Source organism: Panthera onca, chromosome B4, assembly GCF_046562875.1.
Source record: "Panthera onca isolate mPanOnc1 chromosome B4, mPanOnc1 haplotype 2, whole genome shotgun sequence".
Taxonomy (NCBI): domain Eukaryota; kingdom Metazoa; phylum Chordata; class Mammalia; order Carnivora; family Felidae; genus Panthera; species Panthera onca.
In genome coordinates this window covers 48,179,330-48,202,111 of record NC_138345.1, presented here as the reverse complement: position 1 = coordinate 48,202,111, position 22,782 = coordinate 48,179,330, and the positions used below count along the sequence as shown (strand labels likewise).

The window sequence follows — 22,782 nt, the reverse complement described above, 5'->3', positions numbered from 1 at the left end:
AAGGATTAAGAAGACACTTTTCCCCCTTGATCTTCTGTTATCACTTTAAATCTAATCCTATTTCCTCAGACACTTGGTCATCCTTCAAATAATTTTGCCAAATCTTAAACATTTGGCAAATTAATTTTTCCTCATATATAACATGAAAAGAAATATCTACCACTCTACATTTCATAACTTCTGTTTCGTTCTTTCACACATATCCTTTGGGTCCACTTTAAATATACTGCAGACAATAAGGAAGTATATCTAAATAGATGTAGTTTAAACTTTTGTTTCTCCGGTAGATTTCCATAAATTTGTTTTAGGGATAATTTCTAAATCATGTTCAGCTCTACCGTAGTGTCTTGGATACAACTGGAATTTCTTCCCACTGCCATTCTTTTCTAATATAGTAAAGTTGGCATATGCTTAACATTTTCAGTTAATTGCATTTAAGTACAATTAAAAAAAAATTTTTTTTTATTTTTAGAGAGAGAGAAGGTGCATGAGCAGGGGAGAGGGACAGAGGGGGAGAGAGGGAGACAGAGAGGGAGATGGAGTGGGGAGAGAGAGAGGGAGACAGAGAAAATCTTAACAGACTCTATGCTCACTGCAGAGCCTGACATCGGGCTCAATCCCACAATCCTGGGATCATGACCCGAGCAGAAATCAAGAGTCAGACGCTCAATTGACTGAGCCCCGTAGGCAGCCCAGTTAAATACGGTTTTAACTGAAGTTAGAGGAGAAATACCTACTGCGCACAAAAGCAGCATAAAGGTAGGAGCAATCAATTCTGCCACTTGGAGAAGGCATAGAGGAACAACAATAACAGCTATTGAGTACTGAGCGTGTGACAAGAACTTCCTAATACCATTTTAATTAACCCACACGTCTCCACACTGGAATCTGCAAAGTTCACAGCAACAGTAGCTGAATTTTTACTTATTATTGCTCCTGTGAGTGTTTCTAAAAGTTGCTGGTCATGTCTTGCATATTGTCCAATAAGCCTGCTTGTGCTGGGTGCTGCTACAGACCCACGGTGCATGAGGGTTCTGCCCTCTAGCAGGTGCAATTTGCTAGTACACAGAAGTCCCTCTCTGGGTGCTTCCACAGCTCCAGCAGGCCCTGACACAACCATGCAGGATCCTTAAGGTGCCAGAGCAGGGTGCCAATCTTTGACCAAGTGGGGAATAGCATCCCTCCCCTTTCGGTGATGGAGTCTATTCGAGGGCCACTAGGCAATGATATCTGTGACTTAATATTCTACTAAGCGCTTTGCCACACTGTTTCACTTTTTCATTCCAGGCCTTTTTCTCCCCTGAAATAAAACATGCATTCTAGGCCAGACCAGAAACGGATTTGAGTAATATGGCAACTAAGCTCTACATTTCAAAGCTTGGCAGTGTCCCTGGGAAGGAATTCCCTTCAACATGGCTCTTCAACACCAGGTAAGTGGATATTGTTTGGGCAAACCCCATCAATCATCTGGCCTATCTATCCACGTCCAAACTCCAACAAGGGTCGCAGCTTGGGCTTATTTGCTAGAAGAGAAATTAAATTTATTTTAGGAATGAGAAAAACAAAGATCAGCAAATGTGGGTAATCTGCCCAAGTTCAGATGCATAGCACATAACCAAAACAAGATTCAAAATCCAGCTGCAAGTTTTGTGGTTTTTTGTTTAACAATATCAAGCTACTTCCTGGAACTCAGAGAAGCTCTTCTTTACCTCAGATATACCATTCTGTTCTTTCAATGCTTTTCCTGCCTTTCCAACTACCTGCTAAGGAGGCACCAATAAATGAAACTGGCAGTCTCTGTTCATTAGGAGTTTACACTTCAGGGATTTGAGCACTCTCTTCTTTCCTTCTTCCCCAAGCTATTATTTTAACCTATATAACAATGAGGAAGTAATCCCTCAGCCACCCGAGGGGAGAAAAAATGAGTAATATTTGACTTCTCTATAGAAAAATACAGTTCCTTTTTCAGGATTAAAACATCAGCCCCATTAACCCCTCTTTGGAAGCCTAGATAATGGACCGTGCCTTTTTTTCTTTGGTTGTGTTTGAGGTAAGAGAAGACAAATCAAGCTGTTTGCAGAGACACAGAGGACTTTATTATAGCTGAGATACACTACTGCTGTCTCCAACACTTACCTCCCTTAGTATACAAACACAGCCCCCAGGACAGAGATGCAAATCCAGGGGTCATGAGGAAATTTAACAGATTTCTAACTACCCCTGGCAGGAATATAACAACCTATTCCAGTCCTTCCTGAGCACAGAGGAATACGGTACAAAATGGGCTTGGGGAGGCGGAAGAGGAAGACATTACTCAAGGATTAAACAGAGTTTCTCTTAGAATGGGGAAGGGGGAAGACTCCATGGAAGGAGAGACAAACTGGTCAGCCTGAAGCATCCCAGGCACGGGTGCTAGATTTGGATATGCAGCCCTAGTCTACAATAGTGATTCAGGTTATCAGTAGGGTCACCCTACCATGTGATCTAGATGAGATTATTTTGAATCTCATACTTGTCGAAAGTCCAAAATTCCTCCCAAATATTTCATGAAATCCTGAAGTCTTGAGCTGTGATCATCTTTGACTTCAGACTCCTGCACCTGCAGATCATCTAACCATCCTGTTTCTGTTCTTACCCCATCACTCTGGCCGCAGAGCCAAGCACCTTTCCGTAATTCCCACAAACTGGGCAAGCTGTCTATGGCACAGACTTGACTGAAGGTTCGGGAAGAGTTTAACCAGTTGCATCGGTTGTATTCTAGTAGAATACAGTTATCACAAAAGCAGACATTTGTTCAGTCATGCAATAGCTCCAGTGCTGAAAACAGCTGAGAGAACCCTCAGTGAATATTGGTTGTATGGATAGAATAAGGCATCCTTTCCTCAAAGAAAATACAAGCAATCTCTATTTTATACACCTTTGTTATTCTTTTTAAGTGTTTATTTGAGAGAGGGAGAGAGAGAGAAAGAGAGAGAGAGACAGAGGGAGAGAGAATGAGTGGGGGAGGGGCAAAGAGAGAGGAAGACAGAGGATCCAAAGCAGGCTCCGCGCTGTCAGTGGAGAGCCCAAAGCAGGGCTCAAACTCACCAACCGTGAGATCATGACCTCAGCTTAACTGACTTGAGCCACCCAGGCTCCCCTGTACATCTTTGTTCTGAAAAGTCTTCAGCCCCATCGCACTAGGCTTTCTCACTAGCCATTTCTTTCTATGTTGCTTCCAGCCTCTTGCCATCTTCTGGTTCCTCTTTCCCTCTTTTCTTTCCATGGTTCCTCCTCACTCTCCACCTCCTGGATTGGCCCTGGGAACTTCAAATTTCCCTCATTATATTATGCAAAGCAATTTATATTTCTCTATGCTTAACTCAGAAGGTTTGTATATCCAAAACTATCCGAGTACTCAACAAAACCTCCTAGCCTTTTAGTTACTGGAATCCTCCTGCATTCTGTTATCCCTTGTGAATAGGACCAGGAAGTATTTGCTGTGCAGGAAAAAAAAATTGGAGAAGGCAGGAATCATTAAAAATTATATACTTACACCTTAAATTTTTAATTTTATGTCAAAGCATATTCATTTTCATTTATTCACCACTTGGGTAATGTTAGGCCAAGGAATTTTCTTTGAGCAGAGTCCCCTGCATGGAGCTCTGAATCAGCTTTCTTAAGTAAACCAAACCCCTAGAGTATTTTCTACTATTTTTGGTGTTTGCCGTCTGAAGACAATTGACAAAGTGTCTGAGGGAAGACTATTTTTATATTTTTTATGTTATTCCTCAGTGTTTTATAGCAGTCTTGCCACAGCAATTTTTTTTAGTTTCAGTTTATCTGAGGAGTCCATTTAGTCATCAGTTAAAAGAAAGACTTCACTGTAGCCATTTTTCCTCAATAAATCCAGGTCAGAATTTCTAACTGTGCGTAGTAAAAAAAAGACGAAAAAAATTCACGTTTTAGTTCCCTTAGTTGGTAAAATTCTTTTTGAAAAACTCATTTTTCCATCTCCATGAGAGAGAAAACAAGGCAGAGAAAGCCTCAGGCTGCTGTGGGGCACAGAGATGCAGGGCTCCTCCAGGCTCGAAAGGGAGAAGGGGAGCTTATTAGGAAGTGTGCAAGGAGACCCAAAGTATTGCTAGAAATGAAAGAGTGGCCCATGCAAGCAGCTTGTTCACTCACCCCTTCACATGTGGACTAATTTGCCTTCCTCCTCTGAGAGGTTTTGTTGAGGAGTGTGTCTTTAAATCGGCCATCTCAGGTGTTTTATTATTTGCTTTTGACCCTTGAAACTCTCCCAGCAAACCTGCCTCCCTTTAGTTATGATCTACATGCTATTATTAGTTTTAGGATCCAGGAAGGGCAATTATCTTGGGTCTTCACATTTGGAAGTCCTTTCCTGGTTACATGCCATAATCAGAGGATTCCCAGAACTGCATGTACCTTCTGGCTTCATATCTGAATTAAAAGCACCAGGCAGTTATCTACCACACCCCTGGCCTGGCTTAATTTCACGTTTACCATTTCCAGACCAAATTAAATGAAAGCAGAAAGTCTACGCTTTCTGCTACCGCAGGAAGTAGCAGTCGCAACAAATTAACAGTTAGAAAACCACTGTTGAGTCCAAGCTTGGCTACCAAATGTGCAACATATAAAATCGTTACCTGTAGCAAGGGTTAATCCCCCTTGTGGTGGCCATGTGCCTCTCTGCAGCCCGGTGTTCCATTCTTCCTGACATCCACTAGGCCTCCAGGGAATACCCACTCCTGACTTCTTTGAGTCACGCACCACCACCTACCCCACCCCACAAAATAATCAAAGCTGACTTCTGTGAAGTCAGAGTATCACCCCTCCAGGAGACACCAAGATTGAACTTGCCCTGTTCCACATCAGCCATCCCACCAACATGAGCCTTTGGTGTTTTATCTTCTCCAGCATTTTTTTCAATCCCCATACTGATATGCCATGATCAACAAATGCCTCAATATCTTCGATGTCTTCATGGGCTCTTCTCTACCATCTCCTGGCTATCCTGGGATTAGGTGGGGTGATATCTTAGGGATGGGGTACACACAGGTGCAAAGTCCTTAGTAATATCTTGTATTTTACGCTATAACGTAGATTAAAACAAATATTCATTTTATTATTCTTTTTCTTATTTTTTAAAATTTATTTATTTATTTAGATAGACAGAGCAAGTGGGGGAGGGGCAGAGAGAAAGGGAGAGAGAGAATTCCAAGCAGGCTCCACACTGTGAGCGTGTAGCCCGATGCAGGGCTTGATCTCACGAACTATGAGATCATGGCCTGAGCCCAAACTAGGAGTCAGACGCTCAACCAACTGAGCCATCCAGGTGCCCCAATTTTATCATTCTTTTAATTTGTATATATTCATTACAGATATGCCTTTACATGCACTACTTCATAATTTAACTTTAAAAAAAAAAACGACCCCTGTTTCTTTGAGGCAGACACCATCCAGCCATGGTACCCTTCATCCCTCTTTGTCAGCCACTGTCAAGTGCTGAAGTCCTGGTTGTTCTCCCTCATTTATTGTTCCATGAATAGATCCTCCCATAACCCTACCCTCTTCTGGTTACCACTCTTATTTCTTCCCTCTGCCTCTGGTAAGGGAAGCATAACTATTGGTTGTTTTCAATAACTGAGTAGATTTCTAGAACCAGCCTAACCTTTGGGTTCCAGTCTCCTATAAAATGATGAAAATCATGACTACTGAACCATTCAGTTTTTTCTAATCCCTTCTATTGAGGTTTGGTTCGTTGAGTACCCAAAATGCATTTCTTATTTTACCCGGGATGAACAGTGGAACTAGCTAGGCTAACTCAAGGGAACCAGAGTGTTACCCCAGGCAATCCCTGTCCTGTCCAAGGAGGTCTGAAGACATTCTTCTCATAATCACTCACAGGATCTCTCTCAAGCCATGTCCGGAGGAAGTCCATGCTCCCTATAGGCCTGTGCAATAGGGATTAACTCCCAGTGCTAAGGTATCATTAGCTCGACTAGAGGACCACTCCATTTACCTAAAGTTACCTACACTTCAGATTTTATAAAAAAAAATTTTGGTGGGGGAAGCTCACCACTACTTTGAATTTGTCAGCAATTCACATATTATATTTGGTGACTTTTAAACTGTAAATAGTGTTACTTCTGGTGAAAAGTTACAGAAGTGCTAGTTAACACTTACTTTTCAAAACTTGAAGTTTTTTTCCCCAGCTTTATTGAGGTATAGTTAACAAATAAGAAGTATATGTATTTAAAGTTTACAACGTGGTGTTTTGATATATCATTGTCAAGTCATCACCACAATCAAGCTAGTTAACATATCCATCACCACACGTAATAATCATTTTCTTTCTTTGTGTGTGGGCGTGTGTGTGTGTGTGTGTGTGTGTGTGTGTGTGTATGGTGAGAACACTTAAAAGATTTATCTTCTTAGCACACTTCAAGTATACAATACTATATTGTTAACTGTAGTTACATTGCTGTACATTAGATCTTCAAGACTTGTTCATGTTGGATAACTGGGACTTTGTGTTTCCCGACCAAGAGCTCCTCATTTCCCCCTTCCCTTGGTCCCTGAAAAACACCATCCTACTCTCTGCTTCTATGAGTTTGACTATTTTAGATTACACATATAAGTGAGTTCATGTATTTGTCTTTCCGTGTCTGGCTTATTTCACTCAGCATGACATCCTCTAAGTTCATCTGTACTATTGCAAATGGCAGGATTTCCTTCTTTCCTATGTCTGAATAATATTCCATTGTGTGTGTATATATACATACACATTTATACATTTATTTATATATAAATGTATAATGTAATAATATATGTATATGTGTGTATACATACATATATGTGTGTATATATATGTATATATATGTGTGTGTGTATATATGTGTATACATATATATATATATATATACACATATATATATACTCACATGTGTGTGTGTGTGTGTTATCACATTTTCTTTATCCATTCATGCATCGATGGGCATTTAGGTCATTTCCATATCTTAGCTATTATGACTAATGCTGCAAAGAACATGGTAGTGCAACTATCCCTTTGAGATGCTGATTTCATTTCCTTTGGATATATACCCAGAGCTGGGATTGCTGGATCATCAAGTATTTCTACTTTTAATTTTTTGAGGAAGCTCTATACCAATTCTCATGACTGTACCAATTTCCATTCCCATCAACAGTTTACAAGCATTCCCTTTTTCTCCACATTCTTCCCAACACTTGTTACCTTTTGACTTTTTGGTGGTAGCCATTTATAAAGATGTGAAGTGGAATCTCAATGTGATTTTGATTTGCATTTCCCTGATTAGTAATGTTGGGAACCTTATAACTGTTAGCCATTTTTTTAAACAAATTTATTTATTTTGAGAGAGAGAAAGCATGAGTGGGGGAGGGGCAGAGAGAGAGGGAGAGAGTGAATTCCCATCAGGTTCTACACTGTCAGTGCAAAGCCCAAGGTGGGGCTCAAACCCTCAAACCGTGAGATCATGACCTGAGTCAAAGTCAGACACTTAACCGACTGAGCCACCCAGGTGCCCCTGGTAGCCATTTTTATGCCTTTTTTAAAGCACTCTATATTCAGATTGTTTGCCTACACTTTTTAGGTGTGATTTAATATTTTTAATCCATTTATCCTGTCATAGAGAAAAACTGCCAACTGTAGACAAGGAGATACGGAGTCAGGGCTGAATAATGAATACAGTAAATTCCCTTCATTGGGCTAGCACTTCTGGGGGAGATTGAGGACCAAGCCTTTGGCCCCCTCTGCTTTGCAGAGTCCACTGAGAGCATCTTGTTTCAGTTTACTCAAAGGCAGCCTTCTGTGGATGAATGGCAGCCTGATCTCTTTCTAATCTGGCTTTTAATTTTATTTTATTATTTTATATTTATTGCTATTGAGTTTTAGGAGTTCTTTATGTATTTTGGATAGCAACCTCTTATCAGACAATATGGTTTGCAAGCATTTTCTCCCATTCTATAAGTTGCCTCTTCCCTCTCTTGTTTCCTTACCCATGCAAAAGCATTTTAGTTTGATACAATCCCACTTATGTATTTTTGCTTTTGTTGCCTGTGCTTCTGGTGTCACATCCAAACAATCATTATCTATACCAATTCAAAGATTTTTTTCCCCTATGTTTTCTTCTAGTAGGTTTACAATTTCAGGTCTTACATTTAAGTCTTTAATCCACTTTGAGTTTATTTTTGGAGATGATGTGAGGTAAGGTTCCAATTTCATTCTTTATGGGTAGGAATCCAGTTTCCCAACACCACTTACTGAAGACACATCCTTTCCCCATTGTATGTTCTTGGCACCCTCGTCAATGATCAATTGATGGCAGTTGCATGAATTTATTTCTCGGTTGTCTATTGGGTTCCGTTGGTCTATAAAGATAGTTTTATGCCAGTACTACACTGTTTTGATGACTATAGCTTTGTAATATATTTTTAATTCAGGAAGTATGATGTCTCCAACTCTGCTCTTTCTCAAGATTGCTTTAGCTATTTACTCTTATGTTGTTTCATATGAATTTTAGGATTGCTTTTCTATTTCTTTAAAGAATGCCATTGAGATTTTGATAGGGATTACATTGAATCTGTAGATAATTTGGGTAGTATGGACATTTTAACAATATTAATTCTTTCAATTCATGAACATGGGATGTCTTTCCATTTATGTGTGTCTCTGTAATTTCCTTCATCAATGTTTTATAATTTCAGTGTACAAATTGTTCACCTCTTTGTTTATGTTTACTCCTAAGTATTTCATTATTTTAGTTGCTATTATGAATGGGGTTGTTTCTTAATTTTCTTTTCAGATAGTTTCTTATTTGTGTATAAAAATGCAACTTATTTTTGTATGTTGATTTTGTGTTCTGCAACTTTACTGAGTTAATTTCTTGGTTCTGATGTTTGGTTTGTTTGTTTATTTTTTTTAGTCTTTAGGGTTTTCTAGAAATATGATCAGGTCATCTACAAACAAAGATCATTTTACTTCCTCCTTTCTGATTTGGATGTTGTGCATTAATAGTGTATATATATTGATCTTTATCCCCTGGTTCCTGACACAGAGCTCCAAAATACTTTGAATTTCCTGGGTGATAAGAGTGGCTTTTGTTCTAATGAAACAATTCTTTGTGGGCTCCTGAACAGCTTCAGGATGGGGGCTGATACCAAACAGACCAAGCAAAACCATGATTAGAAGCTTGGAACTTTTTTTCCCAATCCCCATCCTCTGGGAAGGGGAGAGGGACTGGAAATTGAGTTAATGAACTTGCGATGAAACCTCCATAAAAATCCCCAAAGTATAGGGTTAGGAGAGTGTCTGTGTTGGTAAACACATCTACATGTGAATTAGGTGGTGCAACCCAACTCCATGGGGACAGAAGCTCTTGCACTGAGGACACTTTCAGACCTCTCCTATGTATCCCTTCATCTGGCTGTTCATCTGTATCCTTTGTCATATTCTTTATTATATAATAAATCAGTAAATGTAAGTGTTTCCCTGGGTACTGTGAGTCATTCTAGCGAATTATCAAACCGAAGGAAAGGGTTATGAGAACCCCAATTTATAGCTAGTTGGCCAGGATTACAGGTGACAACATGGGACTTATGACTGGTATATGAAGTTGGGGCAGCAGTCTTGTGGGGTTGAGCTTTTAACCTGTGGAATCTGATGCTCTCTCCAGATAGACAGTGCCAGAATTGAATTAAATTATAGGGCACCTATCTGATATTAGAGAATTGCTTGATGTATGGAAAACTCACAGATCTGGTGTCAGATGAAGTGAAGTATGGGAGTACTGTGCAAGTAAAGGAGAAATACAAGGGAGTTTTTCCTTTTACAGATGCCTTTTCTTTCCTTTTCTTGCCTAATGGCTCTTTGTAGGACTTCCATTGCTATTCTGAAAAAAAGTGGCAAGAGTGGGCATTCTTGCCTTGTATCTTCAAGGGAAAGCTTTCAGGTTTTCCCTATTGAATATGTTAGCTGTGGGATTTTCATAGATGGCCTTTATTGTGTTGAGGTAGGCTTCCCTTTCCCTGTTTTATTGAGAATTTTAGTCATGAATCGGTGTACTTTGTCAAATGCTTTTCCTACATCTATTGAGATGATCATATTTTTTTTCCTTTCATTTGGTAATGTGGTATATCACATTGATTTGAATATATTGAACTATCCTTGCATCTCAGAGATAAATTCCATTTGATCATGGGGTATGATCCTTTTATGATATTGAACTCAGTTTGCTTATTTTATTGAGGATTTTTCACCTATGTTCATCAGGAATATTGGCCAATAATTTTCTTTTTTGATCTCTTTATCTGGTTTTGGTATTAGGATGATGCTAAACTCATAAAATGAGTTTGGAAGTGTTCCCTCATTTTCTGTTTTTTGAAGGAGTTTAAAAAGGATTGGTATTAATTCTTCTTTGAATACTTGGTGGAATTTACCCATGAAGATACCTGGTCCTGGGCTTCTTTGTTGGGGTTTTCAATTGCTGATTCAATCTCTTTATTTGTTATTTCTTTCAGGCTTTTAATTTTTTTCTTCATTCAGTTTTGGAAAGTTGTATGTTTCTATAAATGTATGCAATTCTTCTAGGTTACCCAATTTGTTCATGTATAATTGTGTATAATTGTCCCTTATGATCTTTGTTATTTCTGAGATATCCTTTGTAATGCCCACTCTTTCACTTCTTATTTTATTTATATGGGTCTTTTCTCTTGTTTCCTTAGCTAAGAGGGTTTGTCAATTTTATCTTTTCAAAAAACCAATTATTGGGGCGCCTGGGTGGCTCAGTCGGTTAAGCGGCCGACTTCGGCTCAGGTCATGATCTCGCAGTCCGTGAGTTCGAGCCCCGCATCGGGCTCTGTGCTCACAGCTCAGAGCCTGCAGCCTGTTTCAGATTCTGTGTCTCCCTCTCTCTGACCCTCCTCCGTTCATGCTCTGTCTCTCTGTCTCAAAAATAAATAAACGTTAAAAAAAAATTTTTTTTTTTTAAAAAACAATTATTAGTTTTATTGATTTTTTTAACTTCCTATTTGACTTATTTCTCCTCTAATCTTTAATACTTTGTTCTGTCTGCAAAATTTGGTTTAGTTTGTTCTTCTCTTCTAGTTTCTTGATGTATAGAATGAGACTGTTGATTTGAGATCTTTTTTAATGTAAATATTCATTTCTACAAATTTCCCCTTTAACAACGCTTCTGCCCCATCCCTAAAGTTTTGGTATAGGTTTCATTTTTGTTTGTTTGTTTCAAAATACTTTTTAAGTTCTTTTATCATTTCCACTTTTACCCAAGAGTTATTTAAAAATGTGTTGTTTCATTTCCACATATTCATTAATTTTCTGTTATTTATTTATTTATTTATTTATTTATTTATTTATGAATGCATGTATGTATGCATTTATTTTGCTGTTATTGATGTCTAGTTTTATTCTGCTGTGGTCAGAAAAAATTCTTGGAATAGTTTTAATCTTCTTAAAATTGTTAAGACTTATTTTGTGATGTAACATGTGATATATCCTGGAAAATGAACCTTGTGCACTTTAGAAGCATATGGATTTTTCTGCTATTGGATGCAAAGTTCTGTATATGTCTGCTAAATCCACTTGTTCTGCAGTATTGTTCAAATCAGCTGCTTTTTAAATTGATTTTTTTTGTCTGGACATTTTATCCATTATTGTAAGTGGAGTGTTGAAGTCCCCAACTGTTTCTGTATTGTTGTCAATTTGGCAGTTGTTGTCAATTTCTTCCTTCAGATGTATTGGTATTTGCTTTATATATGTAAGTGCTCTCATGTTGGTGCATATATATTTATAATTGTTATATTTTCCTGTTGAATTGATCCTTGTATGTTATATGATGTCCTTCTGTGTATATTTTGTTTGATGTAAGCATAGCCCCCTTCTTTCTCTTGGTTACCATTTGCATGGGATATCTTTTCCCATTTCTTCACGTTCAGCCTGTGTCTTTAAATCTAAAGCAAATCTCTTGTACATAGTGTGTTAATAGGTGTTTTGGGTTTTGTTTTGTTTTTTTATCTGTTTAGCCAGCCACTCTATGCTTTTGATTGGTGAGTTTAGTGCATTTACACTTAAAGTAATTACTGATATGAGAGGATTTGCTATTGCCATTTTGTTTTTTGTTTTCTGTTGTTTTGCTCCTGTTCTGTACCTCTCTTCCTCTCTTTTTTTCTTCTTTGCTAGTTGATGCTTTTTTTGGTAGTGATTTGCTTTTATTTTTCCCTCTCTTTCTTGATTTATTTTAATTTTATTTGGATACAAAAACTTTATACTTTTATTCTCCTCTCCCTACATTTTGTGTTCTTATAGTCAGAGTGCTTCTTTTTATATCACGTACTCATTAAAAACAGGTAATTCTGGGGGCGCCTGGGCGGCTCAGTTGGTTAAGCGTCTAACTTCGGCTCAGGTCATGATCTTGCGATTTGTGGGTTTGTCACCCGCGTAGGACTCTGTGCTGACAGCTCAGAGCCTGGAACCTGCTTCAGACTATGCGTCTCCCTCTTTTTCTGTCCCTCCCCTCCCATGCTCTGTCTCTCTCTCTCAAAAATAAGTAAACATTTAAAAAAATTTTTTAAAGCAGGTAATTCTGTCAGCTGAGGTCAGTGTTGGTGAAGACTGTAAGCACCCTTGGCACCAAAACTGCAGGTGTATGTGGCAGCGGCAGGATCTGCCGCAGTCCTTGATGGCAGGGGCTGCTAGCCTCCTCCTGCTCTCCTTCTACCCCACAGGGGAAGTCCTGGCCAACAAGATCCCTTTTGGTCTGGGCTCCAGGCACTGAGGCACTGGAGCAGGGTGGTGCAGTGTCTCCAGTCCAAGAAGGTGCACCAGCGTCTCCTTCTCAAATAAAGCACATCAGCACATACCCGAGGCAACTCTGTCAGCTGGAGTCAGTGTTGGCAAAGACTATAGAGATCCTCAGTGGCAAAAACTGCAGTGGTAAGGGTCCTCTTGCCCTTCTTGCCCCACAGTGGGAGGTCATGGCCAATGCGGATCCCTGTTGGTGTGGCGCAGTGCCAGACCGAGGGATGGAATGACACACATAAAATGCTTGTGTTTTCCTGTGGGGCCATCTTGGTTTTTGTGCTCCACTGGGTCACTGCATCTTCATTGTACTCCAAAGCTCTCCCAGAGCTATTTTCATCAGTGGGCAGTTGTTAATTTGTTGTTTTCCAGGAAGGATGAAAGCTGGGGCCCCTAGCCCTCCATCTTGTTGATGTCACTCACTTTAAGTTTAAAACAGAAATTTTGCCTGAAGTGGTCATCAAGCCAATGATGTAAATAATGACATTATTTGGTTAGTCATACTATATCTCTATTTCCAAATCTCCATTTAGATCCAGGTCCTCTTCCCCCCAAATCCTGGCTATTCCCACACCTACACAGGCTCCTAAAATCAACATGTCCAAAAACAGAAGTCATGATCTTCTTCATTAACCCTGCTGCTCTTCCAGAATTCTAGAGTTTAGTAAACAGCTTTCCCATCTACCCAACTGAGCATCTCAGGGGTCACCCTTGACTTCTCCCACTCTCTAATGCCCCAAATCCAATAAAATGTCAAGTCTCATCTATTTTACCTCTTAGATACCTCTTGAACCCACATATCCACTGCCACTGCCCTCATCTGGGTCTCCTTTACCTCTCATTCGGACCACAGAAATACCCTCCTAATTTGCTACGTGTCCCCACTCTCTCTAAGTCATTCGTTCCATGGCAGCTTAAGTAGTCTTTACAAAATTCATCTGATCGTGTTCCTTTCTTGACCATTAGTGTGAAGTTCCAAATCCTGATGGCATATAGGAAACCCCATGGCCTACCCCTGTCTACTCCATTGTCAACCTTTATTGCCACTAGACGCCTAGCTCTCTCCACTCCAACCATGCTGTGTCTCTCTCAGTTCCACAAACATTCATGTCACTTCCCACCCCTGGGCCTTTACAAAAGCTGTTCCCCTGCCTCCCACACTCCTTCTCTTCTCTTTCCATTCAGCTAACTTCAGTTCATCCTTCTGGGTAGCTCAAAGACACTTTCTCAGGGAAGCTTCCTCAACTTTCTAGAATAGGTTATATTAATCTGCCATGTGCCACACAGCACTCTGTACTTTTTTCCATGGTTGAGTTTATTCATAATTTTTTTTTATTTTTCAATTTTTTTTATTTTAGAGACAGAGCCCATGAGCCTGGCAGAGGGGCAGAGGGAGAGAGAGAATCCTAAGTGGGCTCCACACTCAATGCAAAGCCCCATGTGAGGCTCAATCCCATGACCCTGGGATCATGACCTGAGCTGAAATCAAGAGTCAGACATCACAATTATTTATTTAATGTGTGTCTTTGTCGCCAGAATGCATGTTCCATGAGGACACTAATATATTCACACCACTTATAGCTGTATACCTAGTGCTTTGCTAATGCCTAACACCCCGTCAAATCTCAACAAATAGTTGCTGACTGGGTGATTGAAACAGTTCTTCTAGTTGAGGATTCAGTTCCAGTGTGCAGGTATAACCTAAACACCACATAGTCCACTATATCCTTAAGCCCTTTGACCTTTATTTTTCATTTTACAAATCTTTTTATGTATATACTATACTTCCCTCTTCCCCTTTTTCCTCTTCCCAGTGATGTGTCACAAATTGATGTATTTTTATTGGGTGAGGCCCAGGTAATCTCCCTGTTTATAACTCTGGCCTTTCTGTGAGCAAACACACAAAGTGAACTTTGGTTTATCTCCTACCATAATGTAGCTGCTAATTGCTGGCAGGCAGGCTGTGTCCCATGGGCCATGTGACCGGTAGGGCATGATCAGAAAGGAGCGTGGGGAAGAGTGGACTGAGGGACCCAGCTAGAGGCTGTCTAGCCAGAGTTCCTGCCTCCCTCAAAGTGCAGAGTAAAACAAGCAAGCACAAGGAGTATGGTTCTGAGGTAAGCAAAGTCATGAAGATGACACTGCTGGGCTTAGTTTTGTGGTCACTGCTCCTCCATCCAGGGCTGATGTTCTGGACCTCCCAGATCAGTCAGAACTGCAACAATGGCAGCTATGAGATCAGCGTCCTGATGATGAACAACTCGGCCTTCCCAGAGACCTTGGATACCTTGAAAGAAGCGGTGAATGAGGGAGTGCAAATAGTGAGACAGCGTCTGCTCAATGCCGGTAAGAATATGGTCACAGGATCCACCTCCTCCCTGTTACCCCTCTGGGGTCAAAGGGTCGCTTGCATTCTTTGCCTAATCACCCACTCTCCTCTACGGGCTTGTCAGACAACCCCTTTCTATTTCAAGGCAGTAGGTCCTCAGAGAGAAGGATTTAAGTCCTACTGCGTTATGCTCCGTCATAATTCACCCTGCTCTTGGAATGACCCCAGTCCAGAGAATGCCAGATGTTCCCAGCAGTGAAATGCCCCACACGCAACTGGATTGATGGCTCCGTTTCAGGGAGGCATCATGTTCCTTTCTGTAACTCTTCAGAGGCAATATTTGATCTGGACCTGAGAGTTCACAGGGTTACCGGTCAAGAACATGAATTAAGAGAGTTAAATTCAGACAGATGCTGCATCTATTTCTGGGATTTTTAATCCATCTGTTCACTCTTGACATCTCGGCTGGCTATTACATAAGACATAGTCCAGTAAATTTGCAACCAAATTCAGTGTTACAGTTCTTCATTGTATCTATTAATTATTAAAATAAACTTTATAGCATTAGATAAAATATGTAGAATAAAGAGAAAAAATCACCCCTGATCATTTTCAGCCGCCTGGATATCTCCAGTGTCTTTCATATGCTCTCAGGTTCTTGTTTTTAAGAACACGATTAGGATCACTATGGCGTACAAACAATTTTCTAGGGGTGCTTGGATGGCTCAGGTGGTTAAGCTTCCAACTCCTGGTTTCAGCTCAGATCATGGTCTCACAGTTCATGCCCACATCAGGCTCCATGCTGGGAGTCTGCTTGAGATTCTGTCTCTCCCTCTCTCTCTTGGCCCCTCCCCCACTCATGCTCTCTAAATAAATAAATAAACTTTAAAAAAAAAGATAAACCAAAACTAAAAAAATTATTAAAAAAAAAAAAGAAACAATTTTCTATCCCGATTTTACTTCACATTATTCTGCAAATGACTTTCCTATAACTGCATAATCTTTATGTGATGTGAGTGGATATGTAATATTCTTTGGAGTAGATATCCTCCCAAATCATCCAGTTATTCCCTACTGTTTGATTTCCCATTGTTTTTAATTTCTCATGGTTATTTAAAATTACTACAATAAGCATTTTCAAATATACAGTTTTTTCCATTCTTTGAGACTAGATTGCCGAAAGTATAATTACTGAGTCAAGGACTATTTCATACGTCTTAATGTTTACTTATGGTTCTAAAGAGGGTATGTCTTGATTTTCTCCATGTAAAACTCTGTGCTAATAAGCTCTTTTCTAGTGCCCAAGCTGCACCGGTTCATTAGGTTCATGCTCTCCTCCCCATGTGGCCAACACAAGGTATATATATGTTTGGTACCTCTGCCGAAGGCTGCACAACTGTCTATGGATGTTATTTAAGCTTCATGCTGTACCTTTCTGTTCCTAGACTGGATGTGTGTGTTCCAAGAAGTTGTCACAAATAAAATTCATATGACCATGAAAAATACAGTAAAATTCTTTGGTAATATAGCAAGAGGTATCATGTATCACATATCTGTGATACCTTTTTGCTGTGCAGTATACATTTCTTCAATCTTGTCCGAGACCAGTTCAGATGTAAATAGCTAGATCTGATCTAGAGCTGTAATGGAACTAGAAGGATTTAATAAAATCCCCTTATTTGCCAAGACTGTGGCATCATGGGAAGAAAATTTGATTTGAATTCTGGGGACCTGTATTGGAGTCCTGGCCCCAGACCTTTCTCTTTTTGTGACCCTGGGTGAGCTTTTTCCCTTAGTCTCTCTGAGCTTTGGCTTCCTTGTTTATTGAGTACCCATCATGTCCCAGGTAAGATATATAGCGTCCTTTGTCACCACAGCTCTGTAAGATTGGCATTATTGACACGGTTTCACAGTGGAAGCTTCATAACTTTGCTGAAGTCATATAGGCTGTCTATTTGATACGAAATTCCAACCCCTATCTGTCTGGTTCCAGCTGTCTGGACGCTGTATAATCTTTACCCACCATGAACTAACTTTCTCATTAAAATGAGCCAGTGAAACACGATGGTGAGAAGCAGAGATTTGGAACCAGACAGCTCTTTGTTCATATTCCAGCTTTGTGTCCAACCATTTATCATCAGTGACCTGGAGCAAATTACTTAAGTTTTCTGAGCCTCAATCCCCTTAGCTATAAAATCCCGATAGATAGTAGTTACCTCGTGTGGATATGGTATGAATTAAATGAGGAAATTCATATAAAGTACCCAGTACACAGACTGAAACATAATTAGGAATTCAATAAGTAGCGGTGGTTTTATTGTCATCCCTGTTGTCGTTTTTGTTGAGGATGTTAAAGTTGTGTTATTACTGTGCTGTTGCCACTGTTACCTGAACAAGTTACCAGGATATAAAATAAAGAGTGTAGTATAGTGGTAAGATTTTGATCTCTGGACTCATATAACCTGAATTTGAATTCCTGACCCACCTATCACTAGTTTAATTATAAACACTTTATCAAGTGAGTTATTTATTCTAAGTTCTACTCATCTCATTTATAAAATAGATTCATGGAGCGCCTGGGTGGCTCAGTTGGTTGAGCGTCCAGTTCTTGATTTCGGTTCAGGTCATGATCCCAGGGTTGTGGGATCGAGCCCTGCATCTGGCTCTTGGCTGAGTGTGGAGGCTGCTTAAGACTCTCTCTCTCTCTCTCTCTCTCTCTCTCTCTCTCTCCCTCTCCCTGTGTCCTTCTCCCTTGCTTGTGTGCACTCACTCTAAAATAAAAACCATATATATTATATGTATAATACATATACTCATATATAATAGAGTCATGAATGGATGAGTGGTGAGGTGGCTGAATAGATTAAATGAGTGGACAATTTTGAGGGGGATGAAAGAATAAACAGTGATGCCCAGAGTTTTGTATTTAATGATGCATTTTGTTAGATGGATGTTCATGCATGAGAAACTCAAGAAGTACAGGTTGTGATGGAAAGATAGGTTCATGTTCTAAACATACTGAGCATTATTATTTGGGGGAAATTCTAAGACATATACTTAAGGGCTAAACTGAAGAAAATTAAGAGTTCAAATGTTGTGGGTGATGTCCAAATGTAAGAAAACAATATTTTTTCCTAGTACTTAGGAAATGTCTGTGAGTTTTGAAGAATACCTGGGATTTGATAGACAACATGCAAAAAGAGACTCCTTCCACCTTAGGACATCACCTTCTCAAGGATGTATGTTTCATGGCTAAGCACACCCAGTTCATACCCTCCAAATGATCTCATGTGCCAAGGGGGCGGCTTTCCTAGGCTCCAGCACCTATATTCAGATTCCCTTTGGTCCAACTCCTTCCTCAAAGCCCTAGGTAGAAGACAAAGGTTCTGAGATTACTCTGTATGCCTTGGCATTCCATCCATCTTCCCAGCCCTGAGATATCATGCTGGGGTAGAGGTGCAGGCAGGAGAAAGATGAGAAACAGCACTTGGGTTTGGGAATTGTTAAGTTTAAAAGTTGAGCTTCGATATGACGTCACTATGTTGTCTGAAAATTTTTCAGTATTTTCTTGAGAAATCACTTGGGATTTGGGGAGATAAAGAGGAAGAGATCCTCCTCTTCCTCTACCAAATTAAAAAACAAAAGCAAACACAGTTTTCACTTAGCCATAAAATGTTGAGAGGCAGCAGCATACTGTACAGCATGTTCTACGGAAGTGGCTCTCAAACTTTTTGATTTCAAGACCTCTTTATGCTCTTAAAAATAATTGTGAGCTCTGTGGAGTTTTGTTTACATGGTTACATGTATCGACAGTTACTATATTGGAAATTAAGGCTGAGAAATGTTGTAAATAGTTGTTTATTGATTCACTTAAAATAATTAGAAACACTTTATCTGGTAACATAAAATAAAATTTCTTATTAAAGAAAACCTGTATTTCTCAAACCAAAAAAACAAAAATAGTGGGGAAAATGGTATTGATTTATATTTTTGTACATCTTTAATGTCAGCCTTAATAAAAAAAATGGCTGGATTCTCATATCTACTTCTACATTTAATCTGTTGCAATAATACATATTCTGTAGCCTCTGGAAAACTCTACTATATGCTCGTAAGAGGAGAGTGGAAAAAACAAAGAAGGTCTTAATACGCTTATGAGAATAGCTTTGGCCTCCTGGCCCTCCTGCAGGTTATCTCTGGAGTCTATGGTCTACACTTTGCAAACTGCTATTCTATAGCATATCAGATTCTGGAATCAGACCGTCCTAGGTTCAGAACCCCAGCTGTGTCCCCCTAAGCAAGTTAGTCTACCTCTCCAGACCTCCATTTTCTGATTTTTAAACTAGGAAGACAAAATATCAATTAACCTCATAGGATTCAGGGGAGGATTAAGGATTGAAATAATGCATGCCGAAAAACACAGCCTGATGCTAGGCATCTAGTGACAGAGATCATCCAGTTCTGTTCTACCAACCAATGGATGAGGAACCGGGGCCCCATAGATGAAGTCATTTGTCTGAGATCACACTCAGTGGATGTGAATTTCCCTTCTCCTAGGTCCTGTGCAGGATTTATACTTGGGTTTTGCCGTGCCCATCCAGCATGGGCTGCCTGGACAGTAGGATTTTTAAGTGAGTCATCTTCAGTGCTCCTCATGGTGGCAAGAGGGAGCAGAGCCCTCACAGAGGTTGAGGAGGAGGAGCTAATGTATACATTAACAGCTGCAGGTGTGGTCGTCTTCTGAAAGCCCTGTTTTCATCATGTGACTGTGTACAAGACTGCACTTTACTCCCTGAGTCCTCTTGCTGCTTTCTAAGACAGGCTCAAGCCCTATTTTCTCCTGGTGCCCACATGCCCTCTCCTTTTCTTCTGGGTCCCCAACAGCCTCACTCATACTATTTTCCTGGTTTCATTGACCCCATATGCTCCCTACCGCTGTAAGAATTAGGTAACAAAAAGGGTGTAAAATGTGCAGTATTACGACTGGCATATGGCTATTCGCAAGTGTTAGTTGCTATTAAATCCCTCACTGGTCCCACCTCTTCTATTAATTTTCTTTGGTCTTATTACATTGACCTCTCCTACTTGGCAACTCTTATTTAGATCTCTTACTGAACAGTCTCAGGAAAGTGTTCTTGAATTAACCCTCCCCGCACCCAAAAAAAAAGACAAGAAGTAAAATGCTTCCTAGTCTTAGACCCACCTCTGAGGTGGCTATAGACATGCAAAGATACTTTCATTCTTTGAAAGAACAGGTCTCTGTCTTTAAAAATATTCTTATTTGGGGAGTGCTTGGGTGGCTCAGCCAGTTAAGCAGCAGACTCTTAATTTCGGTTCAGGTCATGATCTCTCCAGTTGAGCCCCGCACTGGGCTCCATGCTGAGTGTGGAGCCTGCTTGAGATTCCGTCTAGCCTTCTCTCTCTGCCCCTCCCCCACTTATTCCCTCTCTCTCTCAAAATAAATATTTTTTTTAAATAAACATTCTTATTCGGATGTTCAGAAGAACAATAACTTCTGTTGTTGACATGCTTTACTCTTTTAAAAGTATCAACATTATTACATTTGATAATTCTGGTTTTAATCCCATTTTACATTTGAGGGAACCAAGTTAGAGAAATTCAAATGGCTGGTGCAAGAACACTCAGAACGTCACTCCCTGCAACCAGCAGTATAACTAGCAGCTGAGGTTTCCAGACTTCCTGTATAAGGGCTTGGCACTATTAGGATGCCTCTCTTAGGAATCAAACATTCCTGTGGAATATTTTTTATCGGAAGGAGACAAAATGTAAGGGATAGAGCTTGGTCACATGGTTCCGCTGTCTTTTTATTCTCGTCCAAAATATGGTATCTAGCAATACCAAGGGATATTACCAAGGCTCTTGCCTTGATCTGAAGGCGATCTGTTATCCCAAGATCCTAGACCATGATGTACACAGTTCACTTTGGCTTTGGGGACAGAGCACAGAGGTTCCAGTGTGCACATTGGCAGGAAACAGAACAAGCACCTTGGAACATGAAAGAACAGATATTGTAGTGGCTACATTTTTGTTTTCCTAACACTCTCCAGAACTGTATAGGAAACTTGCTGAGTCTGCAGTTGTGAAAAGAGGAGAGCCTTGAACGTAATGAAAATGTTGTCAAGCTGGGTTGTGGGATGGTTGCACAAATACACATTTACTAAAAATCATTCAATTGTACACTTAAAATGGGTGGCATTTATGGAGGGTAAATTATACCTCAATAAAGCTGTTGAGAGAGAGACAGAGAGACAGAGACAGAGAGGCAGAAATAAAAGAGACAGAGAGAGGAAAGAAGTGACAGGTAGTGATATAAGAACTCAGAACTCAAATATTCCTGGGCCTGAAGATGCATATCCATTTTTTTCCCGGGATCAGCTGACAAAAGGTAAATCTCATGGCTGTAAACTACCGAAAAATAACATGTTTTCTCTTTTCCCTCATTTCTGGATAACAGGCATAAATGTGACTGTGAATGCTACCTTTATCTATTCGAATAGTTTGATTTACAAGTCAAGTGACTGCCGGAGTAGCACCTGTGAAGGTCTTGACCTACTCAGGGAAATTTCAGTAAGTAAATGCTTTTGTAGGTGTAGCTCACACCTCTTAGTACAGGGAGATCACGGTGTGAGACTTGAGCACCCGTCTGTGAGCATTTCTTATGTCATCTCTAGCCACATAGCTGAGTGTTTTGGAGACAGGGTAATCTGACTTTATCCCCGTATATTTCCCAAGAGATGAGGGCCCTCTGGGAATACAGGAAAGTCGGGAGAATCTACTGTGTTCTAGCTCTACACTTTCAGTGTTATGGAGGGGACTTATTTTGTTTTAAATTGTTTCCAAAACCTTTTAAAAATGTGAATGTTGGCATTAATTGGTTTTCTTCTGTGTCCCTCGGGAAATACCTGAGGGATTCTAAAGCCCTGTACCAGAGGTCTCTGTTTCAGGTCATAACCGTAGATGCAGTCACGGGTTAATTGCTTAAGAGCTGAATCTGAAACCTAATTTTAAAGTAGTAACTGTAACGTTAAAGGGTGGAAATGGGAGGGGAAAGATTCTTGCCTACTCCCTCCTCCTAACTCGCCACCTCAGCCCGGGCTTTATGGAGCAAAAGAATGTCCTAACCTCTCCAGAGGCCGCAAGGTGTGTGAGAAGACCTTTTTACTACCAGAAACCCAGGGAAAGGTTCTAGAAGCAGAGCACTGGACATAGAACCATGGCTCTAAATCTTTAATCGATAGCATTACACCAACCAGACAGGTAGACTCACATGGGGAAGAGTGGTTGATGACAGCAGTCATTCTCAATCTTGGGAGGGCCAGGGATGAGCGAGGGGAGTTTAACAAACTCCACTTTATGATGCTAGGAGTGTGCATTTCTTCCTTCCACCTCTTGAGAGGAAGGCATACCCTGGTTTTCTAAGACTAGGGATGGGATGTTCCTAATCACGTTCCTCTTGATAAATAGTACAAGACACGATCTATAGTCACCCAACTGGTCACACTGCATTTTGTTCTCTTTAGCCCTGTTTCATAGCCCTCCCTAAAAGTAAAACTTGCCCTCATCCCCCAAAGCGCCT

General features: G+C 40.2%; 1 protein-coding gene across 5 annotated transcripts in view; it reads left to right on the top strand.

Annotated features, from left to right (window-relative positions):
- The first annotated feature begins 1,287 nt into the window (after positions 1–1,287).
- Positions 1,288–22,782, top strand: part of GUCY2C (guanylate cyclase 2C) — an 89,074-nt gene continuing 67,579 nt past the window's right edge. Inside the window, exons 1-4 of one of the 5 annotated variants that reach the window (XM_078450073.2) lie at positions 1,288–1,430; positions 12,784–12,991; positions 15,038–15,202; positions 21,661–21,773. In XM_078450073.2, the coding sequence (XP_078306199.2) occupies positions 1,413–1,430; positions 12,784–12,991; positions 15,038–15,202; positions 21,661–21,773 (504 nt within the window). In that variant the 5' untranslated portion in view covers positions 1,288–1,412. Of the gene's footprint in view, positions 1,431–12,783; positions 12,992–14,830; positions 15,203–21,660; positions 21,774–22,782 lie in introns of those variants that run through there. The other 4 variants (XM_078450074.2, XM_078450075.2, XM_060658312.3 and 1 more) reach the window with 4 other exon arrangements.